General features: G+C 40.5%; 2 protein-coding genes and 1 non-coding gene across 5 annotated transcripts in view; 1 reads left to right on the top strand and 2 right to left on the bottom strand.

The window, feature by feature from the left end:
* Positions 1–26,791, bottom strand: part of LOC117830354 (dickkopf-related protein 3-like) — a 41,176-nt gene extending 14,385 nt beyond the window's left edge. The window contains exons 1-4 of one of the 3 annotated variants that reach the window (XM_034708451.1): positions 26,256–26,791; positions 25,964–26,015; positions 25,600–25,664; positions 20,692–20,797 (exon numbers count right to left, since the gene is read on the bottom strand). In XM_034708451.1, coding sequence (XP_034564342.1) covers positions 20,692–20,704 — 13 coding nt within the window. In that variant the 5' untranslated portion in view covers positions 20,705–20,797; positions 25,600–25,664; positions 25,964–26,015; positions 26,256–26,791. Of the gene's footprint in view, positions 1–20,691; positions 20,798–25,561; positions 25,665–25,963; positions 26,016–26,255 lie in introns of those variants that run through there. The other 2 variants (XM_034708450.1, XM_034708452.1) reach the window with 2 other exon arrangements.
* On the top strand, positions 1,976–24,086 carry LOC117830352 (plexin domain-containing protein 1-like). Its single transcript, XM_034708444.1, has 13 exons — positions 1,976–2,536; positions 11,925–12,061; positions 16,900–17,043; positions 17,134–17,203; positions 19,211–19,333; positions 19,427–19,545; positions 19,912–20,011; positions 20,152–20,250; positions 20,344–20,425; positions 20,508–20,568; positions 20,655–20,778; positions 22,319–22,479; positions 23,335–24,086. Exons 1-13 carry the CDS (start codon positions 2,461–2,463, stop codon positions 23,458–23,460), a joined length of 1,422 nt encoding a protein of 473 aa, XP_034564335.1. The 5' UTR covers positions 1,976–2,460; the 3' UTR covers positions 23,461–24,086.
* Positions 26,311–26,382, bottom strand: trnac-gca. The gene has a single exon. It is a non-coding gene; the product is annotated as a tRNA-Cys (tRNA).
* Positions 26,792–27,356: the final 565 nt, after the last annotated feature.

Genomic DNA, 27,356 nt, shown 5'->3' with positions numbered 1-27,356 from the left:
AGGTCGGTTTTACTCCCCACGTCTGCAGATTTGAAGATCTAGTGGATGATTTTTATTTGTCATGGATAAGTGCTAGCGCTAATTAGCATAGCCACATAGCTACATGTTCATAGCTGTAGCTGTAGCTGTCTACCAAGACACACGTCAACATACTGACAAATAAAACAACAAGAAACACTGAATCTGTGACCAATCCTTCAGAAAGGTCCTGCTGCCTTTCTGGCAGAGGTCGGTTTTACTCCCCAGTCCTGCAGATTTGAAGATCTAGTGGATGATTTTTATTTATCATGGATAAGTGCTAGCGCTAGTTAGCATAGCCACATAGCTACATGTTCGTAGCTGTGTACCAAGACACACGTCGACATACTGATAAATAAAACAACAAGAAACACTAAATCTGTGACCAATCCTTCAGAAAGGTCCTGCTACAGGCGCCTCTCCGTCAGGATCAGATTCTGGATCAGATTCAGAGGGTTGAAGTAACGTGATCTCTGAGCAGCCGTGTATACTCTGCCAACATGTAAACATTAGATCAACGTGCTGGACAGCCGAGGCACATCCACTTCCTGAGGGGGCGTGGTCAGAGAGAAAACAGAGTGTTCTGAGGAGGACTGAAGAAGAGTGTTTTTCAGGTATGCCAAAATCTGATTTCAAAGTGTTTTTTTGAGCATAAACTTTAATAGACCAATATATGTTGATGAAAAAAGCGTGATATGTCACCTTTAAAATATGAAGCCCATGCGGAAGTGCTAAAAACTGCAGTTCATGGAGCGTCCACTTGAGGCTGGCTGCAGAAACACCGGAAACCACATACACACCAATTCAAAGAAGACGATCTTTACAGCAGAAATAAACATGTTTACAGCCTGGTTCAAAAGACTGTTTGGGTCTGAGTAGCTAATTTCTCTCTCAGCACACACTGTACGGGGGGTGAATTTTTGTATAACTATTTTTTTTTCCGAAAATATTAAACTTAAACAAGTTTTGCCCAAATTGCCCGCCTCTTTACCTCAATCTATTAGCAGCCAGCAAAAAGGCTGTGAAACGAAAATGGTTGCAACCCAATCCTCCAACAGAGACTGAGTAGATAGACATCATGTCTGATATTGAAAATATAGGAAGAATGACTTACTCACTAAACCTAAGAACAGAAAAATGTTTGCATTACTGGGAAAAATGAACTGTGTATGGAGCATTGAAGGATTATTAAGCCATTACTGCATGGACTGACTATCACTATTATAACACATGGATGTATTGATGACCTACTGTTTCTGTTTCACTTAGCTGTGTTGTCTACCTATGCCTGTTTACAAAAATAAAGTATATAAAACAATTTTTTTTATTAATATCAAGCATGCTGTGTGAAGCATGGCAGCTGCTTGCTTCTTTGAGCGCCATCTTTTGGGTCAGACAGTATAACACAATAAAATCTCCCTCTGCATTTTATACTGGTATACTGTAACCATTGGGACGGATTTGATAGCAATTTTGAGACATTTACATATTCTTCTTGGTAATTTTCTACCACATTGTCCTTTGGGAACATCAAAATCCTGTAACCTTTACCTTACAGCGACAACATGAATACATCTTTTCTGTCATATTGATGTTGCATCAAAAGAAAAACCTTTTAAGTCATAATCAGAAAGATATTCAAAACTTTTTTGATATTTATGACATCCAAAAGCTACCTCCTTGACTATCCAATGACACACTGAACAGCTACTTTCATTTATTTTAATATATCTGTATCTATTTGAAACCATCTTCCAAAAACACTTAAATATATAACTTTATTTCAAACAGATCTGTGGGAAACTATTCCTGGAGTCGCTCCTGTCCGACAATATAGCATTTGTTTTGGTTCAACTTGTTTCCACATGAGGGAGATATGCTCCTCCCAACTCCAACACCCACTTTTAGGTTGGAAAGGAAATAAAAAAATGTAGAAATACTTCATATTCCTTCAATGTGGAAGTGTTGCAAAAATCGAGAGCTCTGTTTGAGAGAGAGAGTCTAACAGACAGAGAGGAACAGAGGCAGAAAGACAGACACAGGGGGAGTGAGGAGTGCACAATAATAAGGTTGGAGTAAAGGTAGAGCAAAGACAAAACACAGCTCCTCACTCTGTAGCACTTCCACTACACTGACAACTCTCCCTACGATGGATCTGTCATCCAAGAAGTTCCTCTAAAGAGCCAAAACGACAGAAAGCAAAGAGAGAGAGAGACAAGTCAGAGGACGGAGGAAAGCAGTTAAACCTTGGCTGAGGTGAGGAAGAAGCAGTTGTGTGGGAGAGCAGAGGCGAAGAAGGAGCAGTGAAAGGCAGCAGGGGAGTGGAGGAGTGAGGCGCCCCCGTTCCTTCCAGCAAAGTGAGAAAGGAAAAAGGGAAAAAGAAGAAGAAGGAAACCGGGAGTGATAAAGAGTTGGTGACGGAGGGAGAAAAGTCATCTGGACATGGGGCTTTGTGCTGTTCTCCTCATCTGTCTCTCCCAGGCTGAGCTGGGGAGAGCCTGGGCTCAGGAGCACGGGGGTAAGTCCTCATTCTTCAATGCCAAGAGCAATTACACACAGGTATTTACACGCATTCTTACATGTAAACAATTTGATGCCATTTTTTTTTATATAATACACCATCATGGTTATTTAAAAGCTGAGAATGCCTCCAAGAATCTGAATCAGAGTACAGAAAAATCTGACCTGATTTCTTGCTTCTAACTTTCAAAGCTGGAAAATGTTTTGAGCACTTTTTTGGGGGTTCTTGCACGTCTGTGTTTACATAGCATGTGCAAAGTTAACAGGTCCCTTGACATTTCACACCGTCAGTCATAGGAAGTCCTTTAAATCACCGTGTGAGGGTCTGGATTTTCTTTAGGTGCCATTCCAAAACCTCTGTATTTCCGCTCAGAGAAGCCAAGTGTCTGGAGTTCATTTGCTTGAAAAATAAGAATCATGTGATCGTAAATACTGCAGATAAATGTAGGAGGTTAACCACTGATTCCAATTATGTCTGTAAATCAGAGCATCATCAGTGGAGCGTATAAATCTAATTCTGGAAGTTTTTATCTGCTCTTGTTGTTCTGTGCATCACCTGTACACAGGTCTGCATGCTGTGTACTCATCTGGCTCTGCGTGTCTCTGTATGTACGTGCATGTATGTATTTTTGTTCTCCTCAGAGATAAATTATTTTTAGCCAGCCCCCGTTCTTCTGCTGCTGCTCCTCCTCCGACAATCAGTGGTGCTCCAGTTTCTCTGGCCTCTCCTGTGGTCCCAGTTCCTCTGATCAGGGGCCTAGCACTGCAGAGGACAACCTGACACACTGTGCACTCACCAGAGAGACAGATCCCCCCTCACATATGACGACTTAAAGGCCAGAAAACTGCGCCTTCCTCAACTTTAGGGCTTTAATAAATAAACAAACAAAAAATAGACCTCAGTTTAATTAGTCGAATCCCTGTACGCTCCTATCCACACACTCATAACTTTATCCTCCTGCTTGCTCACACCTGAAAGTGGATCAGGCCTTTGCAAAAAAAAGGTTTGGCTGGAAGCTCAGTGATGTAGTGACAATCTGAGCTCTCAATCACTACGATTGAAGGACATGTATTTGCAGCATCCCCGTTTTTCTCAGCACTGACAGCAAACCTTGCTAAATCTCTTCAGTGGAGCAGTTAATAATCCAGCAGAGCGACATAAATAAGGTTTCATCGATGTTCTGCCGAGAGTGTCTGCCATTGATCAGAGGGACACATAAGTTTGGAGTTAGTCTTTAGATGACAGAAAGTTTGACCTGCATGAGGAAGCTTTTTACAGGGCTTGAAGTAGTATACGAATGCAACAGTCACTTTTACATTGGTATCTCATCAATGGACATCCTTTAACTGATCATGTTGCTGTTTTCAGTATCAAAATGTGAACTGAAACGTGTCTTAAAGTCACGTGATGTGCATGGTAAGAACAAGGTGGGCTGTTAAAAAGAGTCCATAGTCATGTGAGCCACTCTGACAGGCTGAGGTATTTAGCTTTGTTGTGTTTTGAGCTGAGCGCTAGCATTCAATCAGGTCTAGACTGTACCCAACATCAAGACAGGATCAGATCCAGTCCCATCTTACAGACAGGACTCAGTCTGATCTCATCTTAATCCACCATGAGCAGAGCACTTTGCAGCATTTAGCAAGTTACAGTGGCAAGGACAAACTTCCTTTAACAGGCAGAAACCTCCAGCAGGACCAGTATAAAGCAGGGATACAGCTCAAAGTCTTCTTCACCCACCAGCTAACCAAACCATGAACATCCCACTGTTCCTGATCGTGACCTGTACAGTTCAGCAGGTCACCAAATCCCAGTGCGCTATATGAAGCTTCGTCAGCACGCCTGATTCTGCCAGTTTTCATGACTGAATGCGTTCAACATGGAGCTCTAATGTGATCTAAGTAAATGCAAAGAGTTTTTGAAGTTACTGCTTTAAAAGGACATAACCGTAGAGCGCATAAAACATGGACAAGGTCTCTGTGATGTCTCCAACTGGTTTCTGGAAAGACATTTCGAAGCCCAACGGTTTTTGGAAATTCTGAGTCAACTTTGCTTTTGATCAACCTGGACATGTACTTAAACTCTTACCCTTTATATTATCTCAAAGAGGGGGTACGATGCTCATTTTCTCAGGGTTTAAATTGTCCTTCTGATAGCTTTGAAGTAGCTTTACTGTCTTGGAAATCCCTCATTCTAACCTTAGTCTGAAACGCACCATTTCAGCTACTGCCTCTTTAAGACCCCCAGCACTCTGGAAGCCTCATCGCCTGTTGCCATGCTCCAAAGTCATCATCATGAGTCAACCATTGTTTCTCTGTTTAATGACAATAAATGAAATATGGCCATAAGTTTTGGATTCCAACATTTCAACTTTACGTCCAAAATTTGAATCTATTATTTATTTTAATTTACCACCTCTTTAGCAGATGTTATAAAAAAAAGTCACCCCCTCACCACAATGCATACGAATAGATAAATCAAATCAAATCAAGCTTTATTGTCATTTTGTTCATACAAGTGTAAAAACAAAACAAAAGAGCGTTTCCAGGAGATCATTGGTAAAATATAGTAATTAAAAATATGGCAGTAAAAATACAGTGTAAAAATATATATTGAAATATATGTCAGAAACACAGCATTCACACACACTCATCCATCAATGAGCTACAAAGCCCAAACTGTGTTTTGAACCAGGCTTTAAACAAACTTGCTGTAAATGGCGTTTTAACATGGGCCCTAATGGGGATTTCATGGCTTTTGCAGCCAGCCTCAAGTGGACACTCACGGAACTGCATTTTTTGGCTTTATTTTTCAACACCAGAGGTTGCTGCTTGAAAGCTGCATGAAGATGAAATCTAGAGACAGTGATGCCTTTTGGCTTCAGTCTAATAGATACAAATTGTCATGATCTGATACCATGCTTTTAATAACTATCTCTATATCTGACAAGCTGCACTGATCAATAGTCTGGGTGGACTTGAGGTTATGGGTAAATGATCTAAGTGAACCAAAAAAGCCACAACAATAATATTATGTCTTTGTCTCTGTTGTCACCGTGGGAATATAGAAGCCAAAGTAAACACAAGTAGATGAAGTTCAGCTCAAACTTCATGAAGTTTGTTACAATGACCACAAAAGCCAAAGAATCTCATCATGTCAATGTCTCTTTTCAACAACTTCACATTTAAGATAAGCAAATGTTGAGTTTCAGTTTGAATTTTGTGAATTACACATAAAATATAAAAATGTCCAACTTAAAAATGAATTTTATTTAACATTTTATTCAAACTGGTTTTATTCAGATATGTCAGCAGCTTTTCTCTCACTGTAAAGTAATCTCCTGTTTGTGAAACTATAAATACTTCAGCACCAAAACAACGCACCGTTAACGACAACATGCCAGCCCCATCTGCAAACTGTAACTACATGTCAGCTCCACTTACAGTGCAGAGTTTGTTCCAGGATCTAACGAAAAACAACTCCATGACAGCAAATCAAACATTTTCTAAACTCTGAGCCTCATCTATTTGTCTGTATTTATCCAAACGCCACATTTTTCCTGCTTTTTTCCCTGTCTTTATCGGTCCAGCTGCCAGTGTTTTGGATTGTATGTTATGGTTACTGCTGTTCCTCTGAGTTTGAGGTGCCAAATGGCTTCCCTCCCACGCCATAAGCTTCAGCCTTGTTTAACACGAATTGCCCTTTTTGAATCCAACCGCAGCTACAATGCGAAGCTGCGATGACACACGCTGACATACATGGCGGTGACCACGTGTTGTGATTAATGCTCTGCTGAGGATGTTCCTGCCAGAAGGCTGCAGGTGTTTTGCTAATCCTTGTCCTGGCACTCACCCTGTGTTAAACACACAAAACGGAGCATCTGAAGGGTCAGCACTTAAGTTGTATCTTGAGATTCAATCATTTCTCTCTTTCAGAACATAATGGTTCAGTTTCTTTACAGTCTTCTCTCGTCTCTGGAGCAAAGATGTTGGCCTCCAGTTCCTTTTGTTGGACCAGCAGATAATTCTCTTTTCCTTTCCACGACCACGGACATGCCTTTGTGCCCTCCACGTATCCTCTATCGTGCTCAAACTTCAAAGTGTTGTGCGTTCACCACAGAAGGAGTTTATTTTCAAAGGAAATTTATTTTTCATCCCTGGACTTGGCCCAGCTGAAAACAGACTGGAAGACCATTTAGCTTTTGTCTCGAGGTGTTTTTTTTTTCTTCTTCTTCTGTAGTCTGTCCTGGGTTGCTGTCCAGCCTTCAAATGCTGCCTTCAAATGGAAAAAATGTGACCTTTTATATCTTTAGAAAGATGTCACCATGATCAAGAATAAGGGGAAAGATGGTTTGAATTCTGCAGATGACATAAAAATAAGTAATGAAAGAAGGCACTGGGAGGAAGGACAAAGAGCAAGAGAAAGAGATGTGGCGTGTGGGATGGATGAAGACAATCTGTAAACCCAAAGCATATTGTGTATGGCTCACAATGCTGTGTCCTAGTTCAATCCAACTCCCAACACCCACTGCATTTGTAAGGTGGTTGCTGCAATGCAGACACTCTGAAAAGCCTTGAACAAACAGCCAATCGTACGAAACAAGCCACCTGCATCTCATGACATTTTCAGTTAAACAGCAGGAAATCTGTCACTGTGACTCGACAACATCCGAGCAGCTCACTGGAAAATTTAAATTAAACTACTGTCACACGCGGTTTACTCAAATAAAGAGGACATTATAGTTTATATTTACATTCGCACCACAAGCTAATTCTCCTGCAAATTTGTTACATCTGTCACTTAGGTCATTGGATTTCTGGGCCCTGTTTCAACTTCACCAGGATGTTTTTCTGCTCCAGTTTGCGCACTCCCACTGCAGGTTCTTCATACACATGTGTCTGCCAGACCTGATGCTACTGAGGTCATCTTAACTCGGGTCCTTATGCGAAGTCCAACCCACTCTTGAACTCTTTTTAGCCTTAATGCGTCGGAGGTTCATCCAGGCCCACATGCAGGCGGTTAGACAAGGTTAGAGATGTTCCAGGAAAGAAGACAAGCACTTAGGAAGTTCATAAAAAGCAGAATTTAAGACCTAGAGCTAAAAAGGAACAAAGAAAGATGTTTGCACGACCGTGTCCACATTTTGGTCCTCCTCCACCTTTTTCACGCCTCTTCAGCTGTTTAGTGTTGCCAATCTGACCCAATTAGGAGCCTCTTGTTCCGAAAGCCGTGGAAATAGCTTCCACTGCACAGTAATCAGACAAGATTCCTCATTAGAGCCGTCTCCCCTGTGTGTGTGACAACCTCTCTACGCGTCTTTCTCTTGTCCCATTTTGTTTCTTATGTCTCTTTTATCATCCCCGGTTAGCAACAGCATTTTGCTCCTCTAAAGGGAGAGTCATTGTTTTTTGAAGTTGGGTTTTAAGAGGTCAATAAAAAGTGTACTGAGCGCAGTGGATAACAGTCAGCATGATCTGTGTTCAGAGCAGCTAGACGGAGTTCCTACATGGAAGCTAAGCTGTGTACTGCTGCAAAACAGGGTCACAAGAAACACAGACTCAAGCCACTTAAAAAGTCCAGCTATGCTTCATTTGTGGATATTTTAAATGCTTCACCTTGAGGTAATCACCCTTCTCTTTTAGGACTATGTTTTTAGCCATCCCCACGGCCCTGTGCCTAAATATAACTACAGTTTGATTCCTTTTTAATAGTCTAGTATCTCAGAGCCTGTTTTCACCTGGGGTTAAAAGGTATCGTTGATGATCTGACCCCAAGTGGATGCAGAAATCACACTGAAGACAAATTGGGATCTGTTCAAGAAGACCACAGAGGTGGTCTGGGTTAAACAGGGCCATGTTCATTAAGAAGTTTGAATGAAATGTGTCCTTGGCTACATTCAAGGACCACCTACACATCTGACAATAACTTCACTTCATTGCTGTCCTATCTAAATGCAAAATATGTGACAAGAAGCCATAAATATGCCAGGTATATTTGACTGAGTCGATCATAACAGTCTAAGTTTCATTTTGAGCCAAGTCAAACCATACCTCATTTGGCTTTTGCAAACAGAATTGATGTTTGTATTAATAAAGGATGGGCAATGATTTTCAAATATTTGAATATTTGTTCACTTAGTAAAAATCCAAGAGTTACTGCGAATATTTTCTCATTTTAAAAGTAGAGTTTTTAACTGTTTTCACCGGTGCCTGGTTGTAATACAGTATTACCACCAGACGATGGCTACAGAGCGTCTTAAAGCTGTTTGCTAACCGCATTAAGTTCAGACAACTCACGTTGAAATTGTTTATTGTAGCAGCAAATACTTATTCATGTTTGGCGCCCAGGCTCTAGCCTCATCACTCCCTGCAGATACATGCAGACATTGAGGAGTGATGAGCAAAACATACTAAACACCCCCCCGGAGCCTGCAGGTGGATGCTGGGGAGGCGGCGGGGATGAAAGAAAATTCAGCAATAGACATGCAGGGCAGCAGAGGCGTTGACAGGCAGAGGGAGAGATGGGAGATTTTCCCAGTTTAAATAGACCGCCAATTTGATAGGCAGAGGGCAGGATTGGGTGATGGTTATGAGAGTGGGACATGTGACGTGTACAGCATTGCAGCTCGAGTTGTCTGCCTGAACTCGCAGGCGTCGCTCCATTAACAGAAGAAGAAGAACGAGAACTGCATTAAATAGCAAAAGAAGAATTTAGCGACAGTCGTGGCGATTTTCTCTGTTTCTGAATCTCGTCGATTATTTGAATAATCGTTGAATAAATGCCAATGATTATCGAACAGTATTTTGGCTCGAAATGCCCATCCCTAGTATTTATCTGTGTATAAAGCAGGAACGTCCGGTCTGTCAAAGGTAGACGCTCGAGAAACGAGTGGGAGCCCACTCAATGCAACTTCAAACTGACCACTTTTGAAGACCCGCCTTGATGCCAGGTGAAAAGAGGATTTAGAAAGTCCCTGTGCCTAGCATTAAAGTAGTTCCTGCCCAGAGTAAATATCACAATTATCAGCGTTACTTGTAGGCAGATTTTGTTAGACAGGATCAGGCTGTCAAATCCTGCACCCCCCCCTTTAAAGCAAGCTTGGTGCACCAGCTGCTGACTCAAGATTCATGATTAGGAAACAATGAGTTAGTCATGTTAGGCTGCAAGTAAACATTTTGTCCTCCAAGTTGATGTGTTGGAAGCAAGAAAGAGGTTCTCCAAAACTTCAGCTCAAGTGGGAAGTGGGGTGTTCCCAGTCTGCAGTGGTCTGTACCTGCCAAAAAATGATCCAAGGAAGGGAATAAATGAACTGGTGACAGGGTCATGGACAGCCAAGGCTCATTGGTGCATGTTGGGGGTGAAAGCTGGCGGGCAGGGTGCATTTGAGGCCTGGACCATGAAGCAACAGAAGAAAGTGGTTTGAGGCCTGGACCATGAAGCAACAGAAGAAAGTGGTTTGGGGAACACAACAAGTTCATGGCGTTGACTTGGCCTCCAATTTGCCAATTAAGCATCCGTGCAATGTGCTGGACAATCAAGTCTGATCCATGAAGGCCTGACCTCACAACTTACAGGACATGAAGGAACTGCAGCTCATGTCTTGGTGCCAGATACAGCACACCTTCAGAGGTTCAGTGGAATCCATGCCTCCTTAGTTCAGGGTTGTTTGAACATGACCTGACAAGAGAGGGGTCTACAGATTTAAAAGTAGATGATCAGTTACCAAATATTTCATCATTCCTTCTGAGGCAGGCGTCTAACATATCCTGTGCTGACAAATGCAAATCAGGAAGTCAAAATTCCCTTTCACAAAAAAGTCCCAGCAATATTTAGATACCATTGTGACCACTAGAGTTTCAACACTGCAGACACCAGTGTGTTTGACCACATAGTTTAAAAGTATGCAGACACCAAACCATAAAACTCATGTGTGAGTGTTTAAAATCGTGTTACAAAGCCATTGCCATTAATCAGCTGAGACAACATCTTCCTCTCTCTCAGCTTCGGGCTTTTCGGCAGATTTTGGAACCTGTCTGCAGAGATTTGCCCTCATTGAGCCACAAGAGTGTTAGAGAGGTCAATCACTTGTGTTTGTGATGAGGTCTGGATCACATTCAGCTTTCAAGATCATCCCAAAGGTGTTAAAGGGTTAAAGGTCGGGGCTCAAGGGTGGAAATCATGTTATTGACCTGGCTTTATGTATTGAGTGCTGTCATGTTTAATCAGGAGAGGACCTACGTAAAGTGTTGCCTAAAACCTGGAAGCAAACCATTGTTGAAATGATCACTGAAAGATGAAACACTGGAGTTGTAATTGGAACAAACAGAATAAGTCGAACCAAGAAAAACAACCCCAGACCAAAACTACAAACAGCATGTGGACAGGGTCCAGGGTGCGCACATACTTCAGCTCATGTGTTGTAAACACGGTTTTAAAAGAAAGAGGCTGAGAGGGGGGTCTGAACATCAGGTTGGCGCTTGTCTTTCACATCTTTCAAGATGATCATAACATGCTGTTACTGAAGTGCACAGATCCGTGAACAAACAGCTCTCGTAAAATCTTGACAGCAGACGGAATCCAATCCCTCAGCTTGTTCTCCGGGAGGGAAACAGCGGAGACAGTCGCCTTGATGCTGGATCAGCAAGTTCTGCTGACCTCGCAACTCTGTCAAGGATAAATCTGCACAAGGCAGTGAGTCAGAGATCAGTTTACTGGCAAAGAGGAGAAGTAGATCTGAAGAAGCAGGAACATCTATCTATAAAAGCCTGAGCATTTAAAAAAAAAAAAGGAACCCAAATGTAGCAACTCCATATGCATTGTATGCATTAACAGATATTTACGCCCAATGAAGAGCACTGGCTCCAAAGAATGAGGAAGTACCATGCTTTATAATGTCAACAACCGCCCAAAGTTAACCTTGAACACCACACACATCAGTTTGAAATGCAGACATTTAAAAGAAAACACGGCACGTTGCAGATTAAAGAAAATGATTTTGTTTTCTGTCACTGAATTTGTTATTGATCCAAAACTTCAGAAGATGGATTTAATTTTCTGTGGACATGACTTTCTGTTGATTATCCCCCATTAAGTGAACTAATAAAGAACAGATGTGACCACATGTTTAAAAGCAAAAAGTGTTTCTCTTGCTTTCTGAGAAGACATTAATCCAGATAATTTAGGAGCTCTTTTCACACAATTTGAAATCAATAGCGGATGATTTTTTCTCTCTATGAATTTGTTTCTTCGTTTGTTGAGGAGTTGGCATTGCCCATCGATTTGATGTTCAAGAACTGCTGAGGTCTAAAAAAGTGCTAAAGATCCATCTGTTTGTTGTGGATTCAATCCTCCTGCATGTATGTTGACCATAATGCCTGTTTCATTCTAGATGCACTGAGCCAGGCTCCTCTGTGGACAGATGGGTACCTGACCAGCTTTCACAGAACCAAGCGGGAAGCCAGCAAGTCCACTGATGGAAGAGGGCTCGATATCAGCACCCTGCCCGACAACGTCACCCAAATTGTGGTGAGAAACAAAACGTTTAAGCTCCTGTTGCTACATGTTTTAAAATTTCCCATTCTAGCCTGACTGGACAACAGCCTGTTTCCTGGTTCTCTTCTCTAGCTTCTAGACCCCAGCGGCTACAGCTGCTACTATCCATCTCACCACTATCATCTCTCTCTTCATTTCCTCTTTCCAACCCCAACTAGGCCGCAGCAGATGTCTGTCTAACACAAGTCTGGTCCTGCTCTCTGTAACTTGCTAAATGCTGCAAAGTGCTCTGCTCATGGTGGATTAAGATGAGATCAGACTGAGTCCTGACTGTAAGATGGGATTGGATCTTATCCTGTCTTGATGTTGAGTCTTTGTCAATAATATAACAGAGTACGGTCTACAACTGCTCTGTTTGGCAAGAGTCTTGGATAACGTTTGTTGTGATTTGGCGGCGGCGCTATATAAATAATAGATTGATTGAGATTGATCTAGCTGTCCTATGTTCATCATGAGAAAGTGGTTTCATCAGCTGTGGTTTTCTAGCATAACTTGGTTGGAAATCTCTTTTCAGGTGATGTATATTTGGAAAAAAAGACATTTACAGGTCTAAAATATACTTTTAAAGGACCACACCCTTAACTTCGGGGTGAAACTATGAGACAACATTTTATTTCAATGATTGTTCCACGCAGAAGACTGCTGCCATTCATGTATTTCATGGCAGCGTCTCATTGCCGTTAAAGTGAGGATAACTGTAGCTCCTTTTTGGACATTTTCATTAACAAAATCTAACTTGGATATTAACACATTTGTTCTGTTTTATTGGTTGTAATTGTATTTCTAGAGAAAAGGCCTTGTGTATGTGTTTAGCTCATGGGACACCAGTCAAACATTCTCCAATAAACACAAACAAACACAGATGTTTGTTTGCTGTGCCACGGCTGTCTGTCCATGAACGGAATTGTTTGTTATTTGGAAAAACTTGACATGTTCGTTTGGTGTTTTTCCATGTTTGATTAAGTTTTGTCCGTTTGCCAAGTTTTTAAACGAACCATTACAGTGACGGCAGCGTATAGTTTGCTTACACGTAGCAACGTAGCTTAAGGTCGCCCGATGTTAGCTGTAAACTTCCTGGACCAGGCCTGTGTTTGTCTTGGAGATGCAGTCCCTTAGATCAGTATTTTGACATCTTATCAATGCAGCTACATTTTCTAACAGCATGTGATTGTGCACTGGAGTGAATCAGGAAAAATTACACCACCAGATGTGTCTTGATTTTTCAAAAGTGTCTTGTCTTGTCTTTGTATTGCCTGGGTCAGATCTTCCTCTGGTAAAAAGGATGTGGGATAACGCTACCTTACAGCCATGTTTAGGAGGCCAAGGAGAAGAAATAACAAGAAACACTCATGAGGTGTTTTTCCCATAAAGGGGATTTATTTTTAAATCGTACAACGTCATGGTTGTTGTTACTTCACTTGTAACACTCTTAAAACTCTAGAGAAGCAGTTTGTTTTAACTACTGGATGTTAGTTTTAGCTGAACTGACATTCGATTCAAGTGGTTTGTTTTAACACCAAAACAGTTCTGGACTGTCTTTCAATTTTTTCTCTTCTATGTTTTGCATGTTGGAAGACATGTAGCCACTTGAAACCCAATGTTAAAAGCAGTATCTCTAAATCACAGTCCTCTTTGGAGATACTTTTTCAAGACAAGGCTTTGACCTGTTTTTCAAAATAACAGTTCAGTTTGGATTTCTTTGATCTGTGTGCCATGGGCATTTAGACATGATGAAATATTCAAGGGCAGCTGCCAACACTGGGATGTTCCCAGTTGGAAAATGTTCGGTTTGTTGGTCATGAGCTTCTGGCTAACATTGTGTTTGGCTTACATGTTTGGCTGGAGTTGAAACCTCTGAAACTCTGCTGAAGGGGTGCTAACGTTAGCTTAAAGTTATGTTTGTTCTCAGCCACTGGTTTCAGATTGGGATGGTTCCATAAAAACACAATCAGCTTACCTTTTTTAGGCCACTTTTGAAGTGTTTCATTCTTTTTAGAAGATTAAAGACAAGTTAGCCTGGTTAGATGTGTTAACTAAACGGATGTGGGCGTTTAGTTGACTGATAGTTAAACTCTGTCATCCTTGTCAGCACCAGAATGTAGATCATTATCAATATTTATATGATTGGAGGCCCAGAATACCTGTTGAATGTTTTATCCAGTTGTAGCACAGCCACCAGCAACTAGACGCAGCAGTAGCTCCATTTAATGAAACTGTCATAGTGTCATAATGCTCTACTACCCTGATGTAAATGTGCATAGAAGGTGGATGGCATCTTAGTGATGTGCAGTTTGTCAGTATTTTAATGTAGAAAATTGATATATTAAGGTTGTATGAAGGCTGTGTCTAGATAAACTGGCATATAACAATTCAACTGGAGCAATGTGACACCGGCACAGTCATGTGGACAATTCAAGGGAGAACCAAAGGCTGTTGGTGCTAGCTTTGCTTACAGTAGCCACAACCAGAAAAACAATTTGACATAGTTTAACCACAAATCCAGTGTTGAGCCATATTAAATACATCCTGCTCAATTTGGACTGTTTTCCGGTTGTTTTCTCACCAAATTTTGATTTTGATTTCAACCACTGTTAAATTAATCTCAAGTATTGAAGTAACTACATCCAAAGAACCTATTCTGTGAAGGTTACATTACATAAGCTTTGGCCTGACTCTGGAAAAGAGTCCTGTGCTGAAAGGTCAATTGAGGTAACAGTTTGAACGTCCTGCCAAGCTAGAGGAGCTTTGAGTGGAGGGTTTTGTTAAGATCCCCGTCAGGTGGGCCTGTCCTCGGCCATTTTTCCATTCAATGACTTTTACATCTGTGAGTCTGTGTTTGTTAAGGTGTGCATGATGAGGATTTATTTATGCCTAAGGTCTCCAGACTCTTCTTACACTTGAATCAGCCTCAGTAAAATCCAACCCATTTAAAGAGTCTTGTAGGTTTTTTTCACCTTTCTCTCAGTCAAAATTGAAAACAGACGACAGCTTCGCCCTGCCAACTTACAGTGTTTGTTTAAGCGTGGTCGTGCGTGAGGTTGTGCGCGCGTGTGTGTGTGCTTGTGAATGACTCACTTGGACAAGATCACACATAGCTCTGTTGTACTGTTGCTGTTGACTTTTTTTTCAGAAGGGGAGGTCTGATCCCAATTTCCAAGACTCCAATGGGAATCTTTTCAATAAATCAGTCAGCTGTGAGGGAAAAAAGTATATGATTGCTCCCCTCTCCTCACCTAGAAACCCCCCGACACACACACACACACACACACGCGCGCTCCCTCTTGAATAAAAAACTCGCTGGTGTCAGGCAGTGAAGATGGGAGAAAAAAGTGGGTCACTTGCTGTATATGGAGCAGCCAGAGAGGCAGTGAGAGTGCTGCATTTAACTGCTCCACTTTCTGAGCCCACACTAAACCCCAGAACCATTGCTCTCTGTCACCTTGAACTGTGGCATACATTAATAATGCCATCAAGGATGGAGATCTGTACAAGAAACATGCGCTCGCTGTGCATGTAAACAGCTCCCCCAAGTGGAAGAGATGAGTCCCAGATGGGTAGTGGGGTGCTTCCCAAACAACCCCTCAACAGGAAACAACTTCCTCTAAGAACATCTCCTCATTGGTTGAAGTTCTTTAGTTTTAATTGCCCCATTCATTAAATCCTCTGAATATGCTGTTGTTTGGTGTATAAGACCCACCTTTGGCCCTTTTTTTAATCATCTGAAAAGTGAGCTGCGTTTATTTTACCAAGAAGATGGCACTCCAAGAAGAAAGTGGGCCAAATCATGCTTGGTATAGCAAGGCAAGAGTTGAGTGGTGCCAGTATTATTCATTTATTTATTTATTTATTTTAAGTTAGGCATTTTTGCCTTTAATGGATATGACAGCTAAACAGAGACAGGAAATGTGGGGAGTAGAGAGTGGGGGAGTACATGCAGTAAATGGTCAAGGGTGGAATTGAACCTGCGACCTCTGCGACGAGGACTACAGCCTCTGTATATGTGGCGAGTGCTTAGACCGCCAGGCCAACAGGGCCCCAAGTGGCGCCATTTTTGAATGCATTTCTCCCTCAGTAGGTTGTAATCATGCATTCAAAGAAAAGGGTGGCATACTATGAAGTAAATAAACCTTATGGAATGCTGGTTTGATTGAAAGGACTCGTCAATTGAAAGCCAACAAAGGACCGGCGAAGGGGGATGTCACCATTCTCTGCAAATTGATTGCACACTATCAACCCTATCTGAGGTTAAGAGTGTGAAAAAGGGCAAAAAATGGAGGATGCTGGGAGTGGAACCAGTGGCCGCTACAATTTTAACCTCTGAGCTAAATCAATGCCCCTTATAATTTAAATTTCAAAGCTGTATCTATTCCCAGAACTCCAAGCTGAAAAGATACCTTTAAGTGTAAGGCGATTGGTGAGCCACCTGCTTCCAACAGGCCGACTCTGACACAATGATAAAAATGAAACCTGTGAGCCAAGTAAACTTCAAAACTCTGGGTGTTTATCTTGTTAATATAGTCTGCACATGTGTGTCTGCATGATGCACAACAAAATCTCAACCAGGGGTGGTTATTCTGAGAAACAAAGCACTGTGTTGGATCTTTTTCCATCAAATTTAAACTTTGCTCATCTCCTATTAACTGAGGAAGGCATCATGCTTGAACAGTAGAAATCTTCTGCATACTGTAGGCCTCCTATGTGATATATGTGGTCGAACCGGTATCTACAGAAAAATAATATACTGTAAATTGTGAATTCCTTATTAATAATGCAAGTTTTTGTAAACACCCTGCCCTTTTTGTGTTTCTCAGGAGGACTCCACCAAGTATTACACATGGCAGAGTTATGGTCCAACAGACAGACGGACTAAAGAACTGTGGGTAGATCAGAATGCGCTGCACCAGAGCCAGGTCCAAATTCACGGCATCCTGTCCAACGCACACCAACGGGCAGCGGTGAGATGAGCACGCACACATAAACACAAACAGACATTCAAGTATCTGATTCAACACCCACTCATGTGGGATATGTTGTGTCTTCCACAGAGGGTGGCGCTCTCTTTTGATTTCCCGTTTTATGGACACTCTTTGAGACAAGTCATCGTAGCGACTGGTGGTAAGTCTCACTGCTCCGTGCTTGATGTCTTAGCAACACTCATGTTTTGCTGTTCCAATCAAGAGATCAAACGTCTACCAGAGTGCTGAAGGAGATTTTATCCTACCCTGGGGAAATATACAGACTACCCGGGTGTTATGAATCTAATTAATTGTAAATGCCTTCATTTTTTATGGTGGTTTTAATTGCTCAAAGATTTGCTGTGCATGTCCTACTTTTTTTTTTTACCCAAAGACAATAACCCTGCAAGAGGGAGTTATTTGTTGATCCAACAATCCTGCTGCACTTTCTAAAAAATCTTGCCATGCTTCTTGATGAGGAAGCATCGAATGTTAAGGGGTGTGTGAGGTTAGTTTTTTGGTGTTTATTTCATGGTTTTTATGCCTTTAAGTCGAGGACAGGACCGTGGATAGAGCAGGAAACTGGGAGAAAGAGCAGGGAATGGCCAAGTGGCAACCTCCAGTCTTAAAATATGAAGCCCATGCAGAAGTGCTAAAAACTGCAGTTCATTAAGCGTCCACCGGAGGCTGGCTTTGCAGCAATAATAAACATATTTACAGCCTTGTTCAAAATACGGTTTAGGTCTGAATAGCTCATTTCTCTATCAGCACACACTGTACAGGGCGAATTTTAATGACTCTGTAGTTTTTAAGATATTAAACGTGCGAGTTTTGCCCAAATAAGGGCATGCCTGACTTGATTGACAGGCAGGCACCCTGTAGCTGTTAGCGGAAAGGCTAAAGGCCCGCCTCTTTACATAACATCTCAGACAAAGTTAGGTTGTTTTCTGCATTTCCAATATGGCACCTGCCAACTATAGGCTTCAAAACAGCGCTTCAGAAACAGATGGGTGACGTCACGGATACTACGTCCATTTTTTATACAGTCTATGGGGATGGAGTGCGATTTTTATTGATTTGTTCCCACTAGTACCGATCCAATACCTCAGTATTGACACTTCAACCAAACAAAGCATTTGTCAATGCCTGAGTTTCAGATAAAAACAATTTTTAAACAAGTTTAAAATAAACCTTTTTGAGTCATGTGTAGGGATGACCTCAATTAATTGATTATCGATTAATTGATTGTAAAGAAATTACTCAAAACACGCATTTTTGTTATCAATTTTCCGTCACGTGGAACAAACATCACATGGTCTCATATTCCACTCAGCTATCAGGGAGGTGTTTTAAGTTTAAAGCATGCTTCGATGTGAATCAGCTGTTAAAGGTGTTACGCACAACAGAGACGCTCAGCTGGTGGCTGCGGCTGCGCGTCAGGTCTGCACGTGCGCTTTTTTAAAGAGGATCAATACGCAACTGCTGCCAACAACGACACGGATACAAAGGTTGACAACTTTAAACAGGACATTTCCCCACCTTTGGATACAAAGGTAACAGACAGGTGGGAAATTCAGGTACACCATGTTTGCAGAGCAGCAACATCAGAGCTGTCTGAGCTTTTCTGCAGCTAGACTGATTATGACCCGGTTGCACTCCAGGCTGACACCTGACTGAATACACACGTTTATTTTTCTCAATAAGAACGAGTAGACAGAAAACTGGACACTGTGAGTCTGAAATACTTTTCTGTTAGTAGTCTCAGCCTTCACTTTATAAGACTCTGCGTGTCAAACATGTGCCCGTATTCAATACCGTCAGTTATATGCATTTTGTTACTGTAGAAAATACAATTTAGGGGGAAAACAACGTATTTGGCCAATTAATATTTGTATCAATTAATCGATAATTGATCGTTAACATTTCCAAAAATCGATCAAGGAAAATACTTAAAATGTACATCCCTAGTCATGTGCCTTAAAAGGTTTTAAAAAGTATATTTTTATTTAAAATCAGCCACTGGTTTTAGCTCTGGATTGTTTCGTCGACTTTTCTGATTATCTTTATAAACATTTGATCATGAAAAAGTGTAACTTCTAAAGCTAGTTTGTTGTTAGTTAATTCATCCTGAAACATCCATTGTTAACATCCATGCCTGTGCCTCCAGGGTTCATGTACATGGGGGACATCACTCATCGAATGCTGACTGCCACACAGTACATCGCTCCCCTCATGGCAAACTTTGACCCGGGCTACTCCAAAAACTCCACAGTGAGGTTTGCAGACAACGGTGAGTAGGAGCTCCTTGGAGAACATGTCTGGGAGCTCCTGGCTTTCGTTGACCTCCTCGTGTCTGTGTCCTGCTCTGCTCTGCTCTGCTCAGGTAATCTGTTTGTGGTGCAGTGGGACAACGTGAGGCTGCATGACCAAGGTGATGAAGGACCGTTTACCTTCCAGGCAGTCCTCCACAGGAATGGAACTATCGTTTTTAACTACAGAGCAGTGAGTTATGGATTTTAACCTAAAAACCCTCTTAAATATGAACACTAACACATAACTTTGAGTGGGGGGGGGGCTCCAAATGTTTTGGCTTCACTTTTAGGGGGATGTCTTGTCATCTATCTTTTTATACAGCCTGATATATCAAATGTTTTCCTGCTTCATCTGAAAAATATATCTACATCTTTCAATAGTTCAACTTTTAGGCAAAACATCCATAGACTAGCGACACACAAGATTATTTTTAGATCCTAACTAATCTAAAAACCGTGGGAGACCACACACTTGTGGACTTGTGGAATCATCTACTGTGTGGCCAGCCTAAGACTGCCATATAAATAAGCGCTCATTAACTTTTATGTTTTTTAGGTCCCTATGTCAATAGACAGAATTGACGTAGAGGGTCATCCAGTGAAAATAGGATTGTCTGAAGCTTTCATGCTGCCACTTCAACCCTCAAAGCCCCCAGGTCAGTTCCTTCAACCTTTTTTTAAAGATATCTGTGGTGATTAAATTCTTCCTGTGATCTCATTTGTAGATCATGTATTCTGTAACAATATCTTCATTTGGAGGAAAAAAAAGCCAGAAGTTGTTTTCTATTCTGTCTAGAAAAGGGGGAGCAATTTACCATCTATGAGTACCATCGTGTTGAGATTAACTTCACCAAAATTGTAAGCGGATCAGCTTTCGAGTTCACACCTCTTCCCAGTAAGTATCCTCGCAAACAGACCTTTTGTAAGAAAGCCAGCCCTTACGAATCCCCTCTTTAACTCCAGAACTTTCTGTATGTGATTCCTTCAGCTTGTCTTCAACACAAAACCTGCGATCTCTGCCTAACGTCCAACCTGACAACCAACTGCGGCTGGTGCAACACACTTCAACTGTAGGGTGACACTCTGGAAGATGTATGTTGTCCTAAAGCGGAAGGGAGACAACTTTTTCATTTTGATGTTCCTGTGTTTCAGATGCTCTGACGGGATCGACCGGCACAGACAAGAGTGGTTACAGTACAACTGTCCTGAAGAGGTTAGAGATATCTTATTACTCATTCATGTTTACAAAAGAGAGCGGCTCAGCTGTTCCTAAGTCACCGATGTTGGTTTTTCTCTCAGGCAAAAGGCACATGTGAGGACTACAACCCAGTCCTACCTGAGGGATCCATGAGCTCCTTCAATCAGTCCTCTCCAGGTCCAACCCCCACTTCAGCAGTGCTCAGAGATCATCCTGTCACTCGAGGTAAATCTCTACGAAGGTTCTAGAGAGAAACAGACAGTGGAGTACAACCAGTTAAACTTAGACCCAGTAAAAGCATCCTTACGGACAAATTCCACCAGATCTGTGTCCGGTCCGTCTCCAATCTGATAGGTTTCTATTCTAGTCAATGTGTTAACTTCCACTGGATCCACTCCTTTGTGTTCTGGCTGCGTCTCTGATCCGGCAGATCGGAGCCCCTGGAATCAAGACTTCTATTTTTGCCAAATGCTGGAGTAAGAAGCATCAATCTCAACAGAGCAGATGGTGCTGGACAGGAAGTCAGGCACCAAAACAAAATGAAAACATCCGGTTAATTTTCAGAATAAAACACTCTGTGTTATCACCAGATCGTATTTCACTTAACTACAACAACTAACCGTCATGATGAGCGGAGCCAGGCCTGGAGTCAACAGGTCAATAAGGATAAAGAGAGGAGTGTGATAATCCTTGATTCAGTGATTACCGCAGGAAAACCTTGGTCACATGACTCCAGCTGTCCGGCGGTCCTGCTTCCGAAAACACAACCGGTTGATGTTGGCGGACGAGAAAGCACAGAACCGGACCAGACACGGATCTGGTGGAAGTCCCATTTTATACCGGGCTCCTTAAGAGAGAGGGAGTCAGAAGTGTACTACGCAGCAAGTTCATGAAGTGCTTTAGAAGTTATTAAGATTTTCCAATCAGTTTTAAAATGATGCTCTCTCTGTTTGTTTTGGTGAGGAGTTTGGCCATTGCATTCTGGGTCAGCTGTAATTTATGTTAGCTGTGATGTGACAAGAACATAAAAAATTACAGTTGTTGGAAATGTTTGCTAAGAGAGACCGGGGAAGAAGGTGACTTCACTTATAAGAAGACAGGATTGAACAAGTTTCCAGGTTAGCAAAAGTTATTTGGAAGAGTAAACAAAGGCTAACAATATAATTCGTATTCAAACCAACCATCAAAGTTAAAGGATGTTCAGCTTTAACCTATCATACTTGCGGTAGTTAACACATGAGGTTGAGGTCATTGCCTTTACTGCTTGTTGGTTTATTTCTTGCCACATTCAGTTGTGTCATAACAAAGGCCATGTGTTCCTTAAAGTTGGAACATATTTTGGTACAATGTTGTCGTTACTGGTAGGAAATGGCAAAAGCTATTAAATAAGTTAAACGTTGTAATAAACTCAGAGTTTGCCGTTTAACTGTTTTGGGTTTTATATCTCAAATGAACTGTTGACTGGAAGTGATGTTATTGAGCCGAGTTTTATAATGCGCCCACATAATGCAACACAGATTCTTTTTTGTCTTTCTTGTGTTTCTCTCATTCTTTTGTTCTGCTTTTCCCATCGGAGAAACTACGTTGAGTGTTAAGTGATGAGTGACGCAAAGTCTAATTGGTAATTGCAGCTTGATCTCTTGTGCTGGTACCAATTCCAGGATGGTACGTCAAGCCAGGCCGTACACAATACCGCTCTCGGTTGCCCTCATGTTGAAGTCACTTCTGTAGCAAAACAAAAATCAGTGTTCTTCCTTCCTTTCAGATTTAGACACAAGTCCTCCAAACCCTAAGGGGATAACAGAGAACACCGCCATCATAGCAGGTGTGGTTGCTGCACTGGTTCTGCTTGTGGCTCTGACTCTACTGGCTGTCTATTACATCAACACACACCCTACAGTGGCTCCACCTTTCTACCTCATGCAGGTAAGTCAAACAAATAAAGAAAAGCCAGTTTTAAAAGACTCTTAAAGGAACACCTTGATAATAACTCTAACATTAATGAATTTAAATGAATTTTAGTGAACATCCTGTTTTGTTTTTTGATTTATTTTATTGCATGTTTGAAGCATTTCCATTTCTTCTATTTTATGTTTGTAGCATCTTCAGTTTTCAGTTTTTCTACCTTATGTTTGTAGCATTTCTAGCTGCTGTATTTTCTGTTTGTAGCATTTTCAGTTTTTCTATATTATGTCTGTAGCATTTTCAGTTTTTCTATCTTATGTCTGTTGAAATTTCTAGTTTTCTATCTTGTGTTTGTAGCATTTTCAGTTCTATCTGATGTCTGTAGCATTTTCAGTTTTTCTATCTTATGTCTGTATCATTTTCAGTTCTATCTAATGTCTGTAGCATTTTCAGTTTTTCTATCTTATGTTTGTAGCATTTTCAGTTTTTCTATCTTATGTCTGTAGCATTTTCAGTTTTTCTATCTTATGTCTGTGGCATTTTCAGTTTTTCTACATTGTGTTTTTAGCATTTTCAGTTGTTATATCTTACATTTGTAGTATATTCAGTTGTTGTATTTCATGTTTGTAGCATTTTTCTGTTTTTTGTATTTTATTTCTATATAGCATTCACCGTTTTTCTTTGTAATGTTTGTAGAATTTTTAGTTTTGTACTTTATGTATATTTTGTATGTTATGTTTGTTTCATGTGGACCCCCAGGAAGAGTAGCTGCTGCGTTAGTGGCAGCTAATGGGGATCTGAATAAAGAATATATAATATGTCTGCATACTTAAAAGCATCCCATACTCATAAGCATTGACTTCTTTCTGTTTGTAGCGACGCACCAATAACTACTGGCCATCTATGAAGTTTCGCAACCAGGGCTGTCACTCCAATTACGCTGAAGTCGAGCTGGGTGGTCACGAAAAGGAAGGGTTTATCGAAGCGGAGCAGTGCTGCTAAAAGGTGCCGGAGCTCCAGGACTCAGAAAGAAAAAGGAAAAGGACAACGAGGGGATGAATATGGACAATCAGGCCAACCATCAACAGAGGGTTTCTCTACGCCAACCGTGGCGGCTGGACAGTTTCTTACTTTAACTGCACTTGTAGCTCTTGTTCATTTTCTCTGTGTACTTTGCTCGTTACAAACACACAGAGAATTTGTTATACAAGGGCCGGAGGGTCTGAAAAGACACGATGAGACGTAACTGTACAAAACCCATCAGTGCGAGGGGATGTCAGGGAATGAATCAAACAAGCCTTCATACTGCAAACCAATGTAAAGCTCATCTTAACTATGTGTTCTTTGTTTTCAATTTATGGAGTTATTTTTTTTGTTTCATGAATCTTCCGTACAGGTATTTGGTTCATAAATGTTATCTCTCTCTCTCTCTCTCTCTGTGGACTTCACTATTTACAAATATTTAGCGATATAACTGAGTAGTGATTAAATTGATCATCTTGAACCTCTCCGAAGTAATACTGTTTGAATGAATTTTATTAGAGGCATCAGGTTAAAGGAGTTTTCTTTTAACATTTCTGTTTGAGTGTGTACTAATAAAACCTGGTGGTGAGTGTTGGTATCAATTTCATGCCTGGTAGCTGACTATCTTGGTGTATGTTGAGACATGGTGTAATATATCTACTGTGACAAGGATGGACACTGTCAGGTGAGTGCTATCATTATCATTATAATTTATTTAAAGGGACAGTGCATATTAATGAACATTTCAGCGTGCATCCGTGTAAATATGTCAGAGTTAGCCATAAGGCTAATTTTCATCCATAGTCCCCGGCAGGGCAAATCAAAGTACATCACAAACGATAAAAATAAATAACAGATGGAAACAACACAACATGATAGCATGACAATGAAAACAACAATACATCACAAGATCATATATAAGTTATACAAAAGTGCAAATAAGCACATTGAAGTGTCGTTCGGCATAATAGAGAGACACTGTATGTCCGGAGTTGGACCAACATATCAGAATATCACACATGTAAAAATGCAGTGATTACAGACCTGATGTGTCTTGAGCTGTGTTCAGGAAATGAGGTCTAAATTCAATTTCCTTGAAATGTGTGGTAATAATCATAATAGGTACTTATTTATTTATTTATTTGATTTATTTGTAAAGGGACCATGTACAATATTTAACATAAGTGTCACCATTTGATGCATTGTACCAGAGTTAGCTTAAAGCTAATTTCCATCTGCATCTTACTTATAAACTTGTGTGCATAGATTTTGAAAACATGCACATTAACATTCCTGCATCCATCAATTACATCTGCAACTAGAGCTCTATATGTTATGACCAAATGTTGTAAATGTGTGGCGGAAATTATATTTTATTGACATGATTTTAAGAAACACATCCCCTGAATGGTATTCATTGTTACAGCCTTTTTTATGAGGCATACCACTAAAGATTTCTTCCTAAAATAAGTTTAAAAAAAAAAAAAATATATATATATATATATAGAGAGAGATATATAGATATATATATAGCACATATCTATTATAGATGGCATTATTGGGTCCCTTGACACAAAACCAACTATGCCAATAAATGTATTTAAATGTGTAAATGTGTTCCTACAATAGACTGAAATGACATGAAATACACAGCAATGCCACAAGATGGAGCTCTGGTAACACAATAAAGTGAACAACCCATACTATCTTCCAAGTCCCACTGCTAACAACTACTTGTAAACTGTCAGTTATATTAAACCAGCTAGCTTACCATATGAACTAGCAAAAACAAATACTCTTTTTTAAAATGTAAAATATATGTTATATCACAGCTAAGTGGCCATATAACATTTTGACTGCTTTTAAGTACTAAAGGCATTTACATTGATAAATAACATCAAATGTAGTTTTAGGATGATGGGAAACATGTCAACCCTTCTAGCATCGTCCCTTGTTTAATGCTACTATTTCAGACTTCTGATGCCAACTTCAGAGTTCAATTATCTTTGCATTTGACAAACATGGACGTAAATATGTTGATGAATGACTTACTTTTCGTTTGCCTTACACCAAAGCTTACCTGGCTGTTTAAACACTTGAATTGGGACACAAACTCACCTTGTGAGACAAGTTTTTGGGGATACTTCAGGAGGATACAGGTGGAGGAGGTGGACCATACCATTCTAATTAAAGGGGTGGAACAGTCCAAGTGATATTTGCATTGACAATAGGAAAAAAATAATAGTCATGGATTTACAAAACAAAGAGTGAAATAGTTTGAAATAAAAAGGTAAGCATCGTCCCTCGTCATGAACTAGCCCTTGCTAGCATTGTCAGACTTCTGCTGCCAACTTCACAGTTAAACTATCTTTGCATTTGATAAACATGGACGTAAATATGTTAATTAAAGACCTACTTTTCGTTTGACTTAAACCAAAGCACACCTAGCTGTTAAATCACTTAAATTGGGACACAAACTCACCTTTTGAGACAAGTTTTTGAGGATACAGGTGGACGAGGTGGACCATACCATTCTAATTACAGGGGGTGAACAGTCCAAGTGATACCAGCGTTGGAAGAAAAAAAAAAGAAGCAAATAATGTTAAATCAGCCATTCATTTATTAAACAAAGTATAAAATTGTTTGAAATAAAAAGATAAACGTGCTTTATCTAGCTTTGAACACACGACGTCATACATTGAAGTAATTCAAAATGGCGCTTATTCCTGTTAACCGTTAAACGGTAAATAACGGTTATAACGGTGATATCTTACCTTCGTTAAGGTATTTCTAGTAAAGATGGCGGTTTGCTATGATGGTGAGGAAAAGAGGGGGCACCCGGATTTGAACCGGGGACCTCTTGATCTGCAGTCAAATGCTCTACCACTGAGCTATACCCCCGATGATGTACACAGAGGGAACTGCTCTGTATTTAAACCATGTAAAGGAGTGTTGTAGTATCGATGGTTGACACTGTATTAGTGGTCGAGTGGATCCACTATGTCACTGTTATATGCGAACTGTTATTTATCATGAAGCTCATGTTCATAATGAAACAACACGGCTTCAATCACACCGTGTAAGTTACGTCATTCCCCGACAGATGGCGCCAAATTACACTTACTGACAGACAGCCGCCATCAATTCATTCTTTTCGGTTTGTTTCCGTCTATTAATGCAGTGACATCACTGTCTGTCCTTATAATACGTCCTCTTTAATACCTTTCAGCATCATTACAACATAGTACAGCATCACTATCGTCTAAATTCATGTGTGTGGTTGATGCTCGCGTGCTCCTTTTACGGTTGTAACAGACTCTTGGTGATGCATTCAATGACGCCTTCGGTTTTTTCGCACATCGATGCTGACTCCAGTTTATAGCACCTTTCTTCGCAAGAGGATTAGGGCCACTGTTAAAAAAATATTAAAATGAAATCATTATTGTTCTGGGATAAAAGTTAGAATTCTGAGATTAAAGTCAGAATTCTGAGAAAAAGTCAGAATTCTGAAATTAAAGTCAGAATTCTAAAATTATAGACAAACTCTCATAAAAAAGTCAGAATTCTGAGAAAAAGTCCGAATTAAAAAAAAGTCTTAATTCTGTGATTAAAGTCAGAATTCTGTGATTAAAGTCAGAATTCTGTGATAAAAGTCAGAATTCTGACATTTTTGTCAGAATTTTGAGATTAAAGTCAGAATTCTGAAATTAAAGTCAGAATTCTGAGATTAAATTCAGAATTCTGAAATTAAAGTCAGAATTCTGAGATCAAAGTGAAAACTCTCATAAAAAAGTCATAATTCTGACATTTTTGTCAGAATTTTGAGAGTAAAGTCAGAATTTTGAGATTAAAGTCAAAATTCTGATTTTTTTGTC

The sequence above is a fragment of the Notolabrus celidotus genome, chromosome 18, assembly GCF_009762535.1.
Source record: "Notolabrus celidotus isolate fNotCel1 chromosome 18, fNotCel1.pri, whole genome shotgun sequence".
Taxonomy (NCBI): Eukaryota; Metazoa; Chordata; class Actinopteri; order Labriformes; family Labridae; genus Notolabrus; species Notolabrus celidotus.
This window is presented reverse-complemented; position numbering and strand designations above follow the sequence as displayed.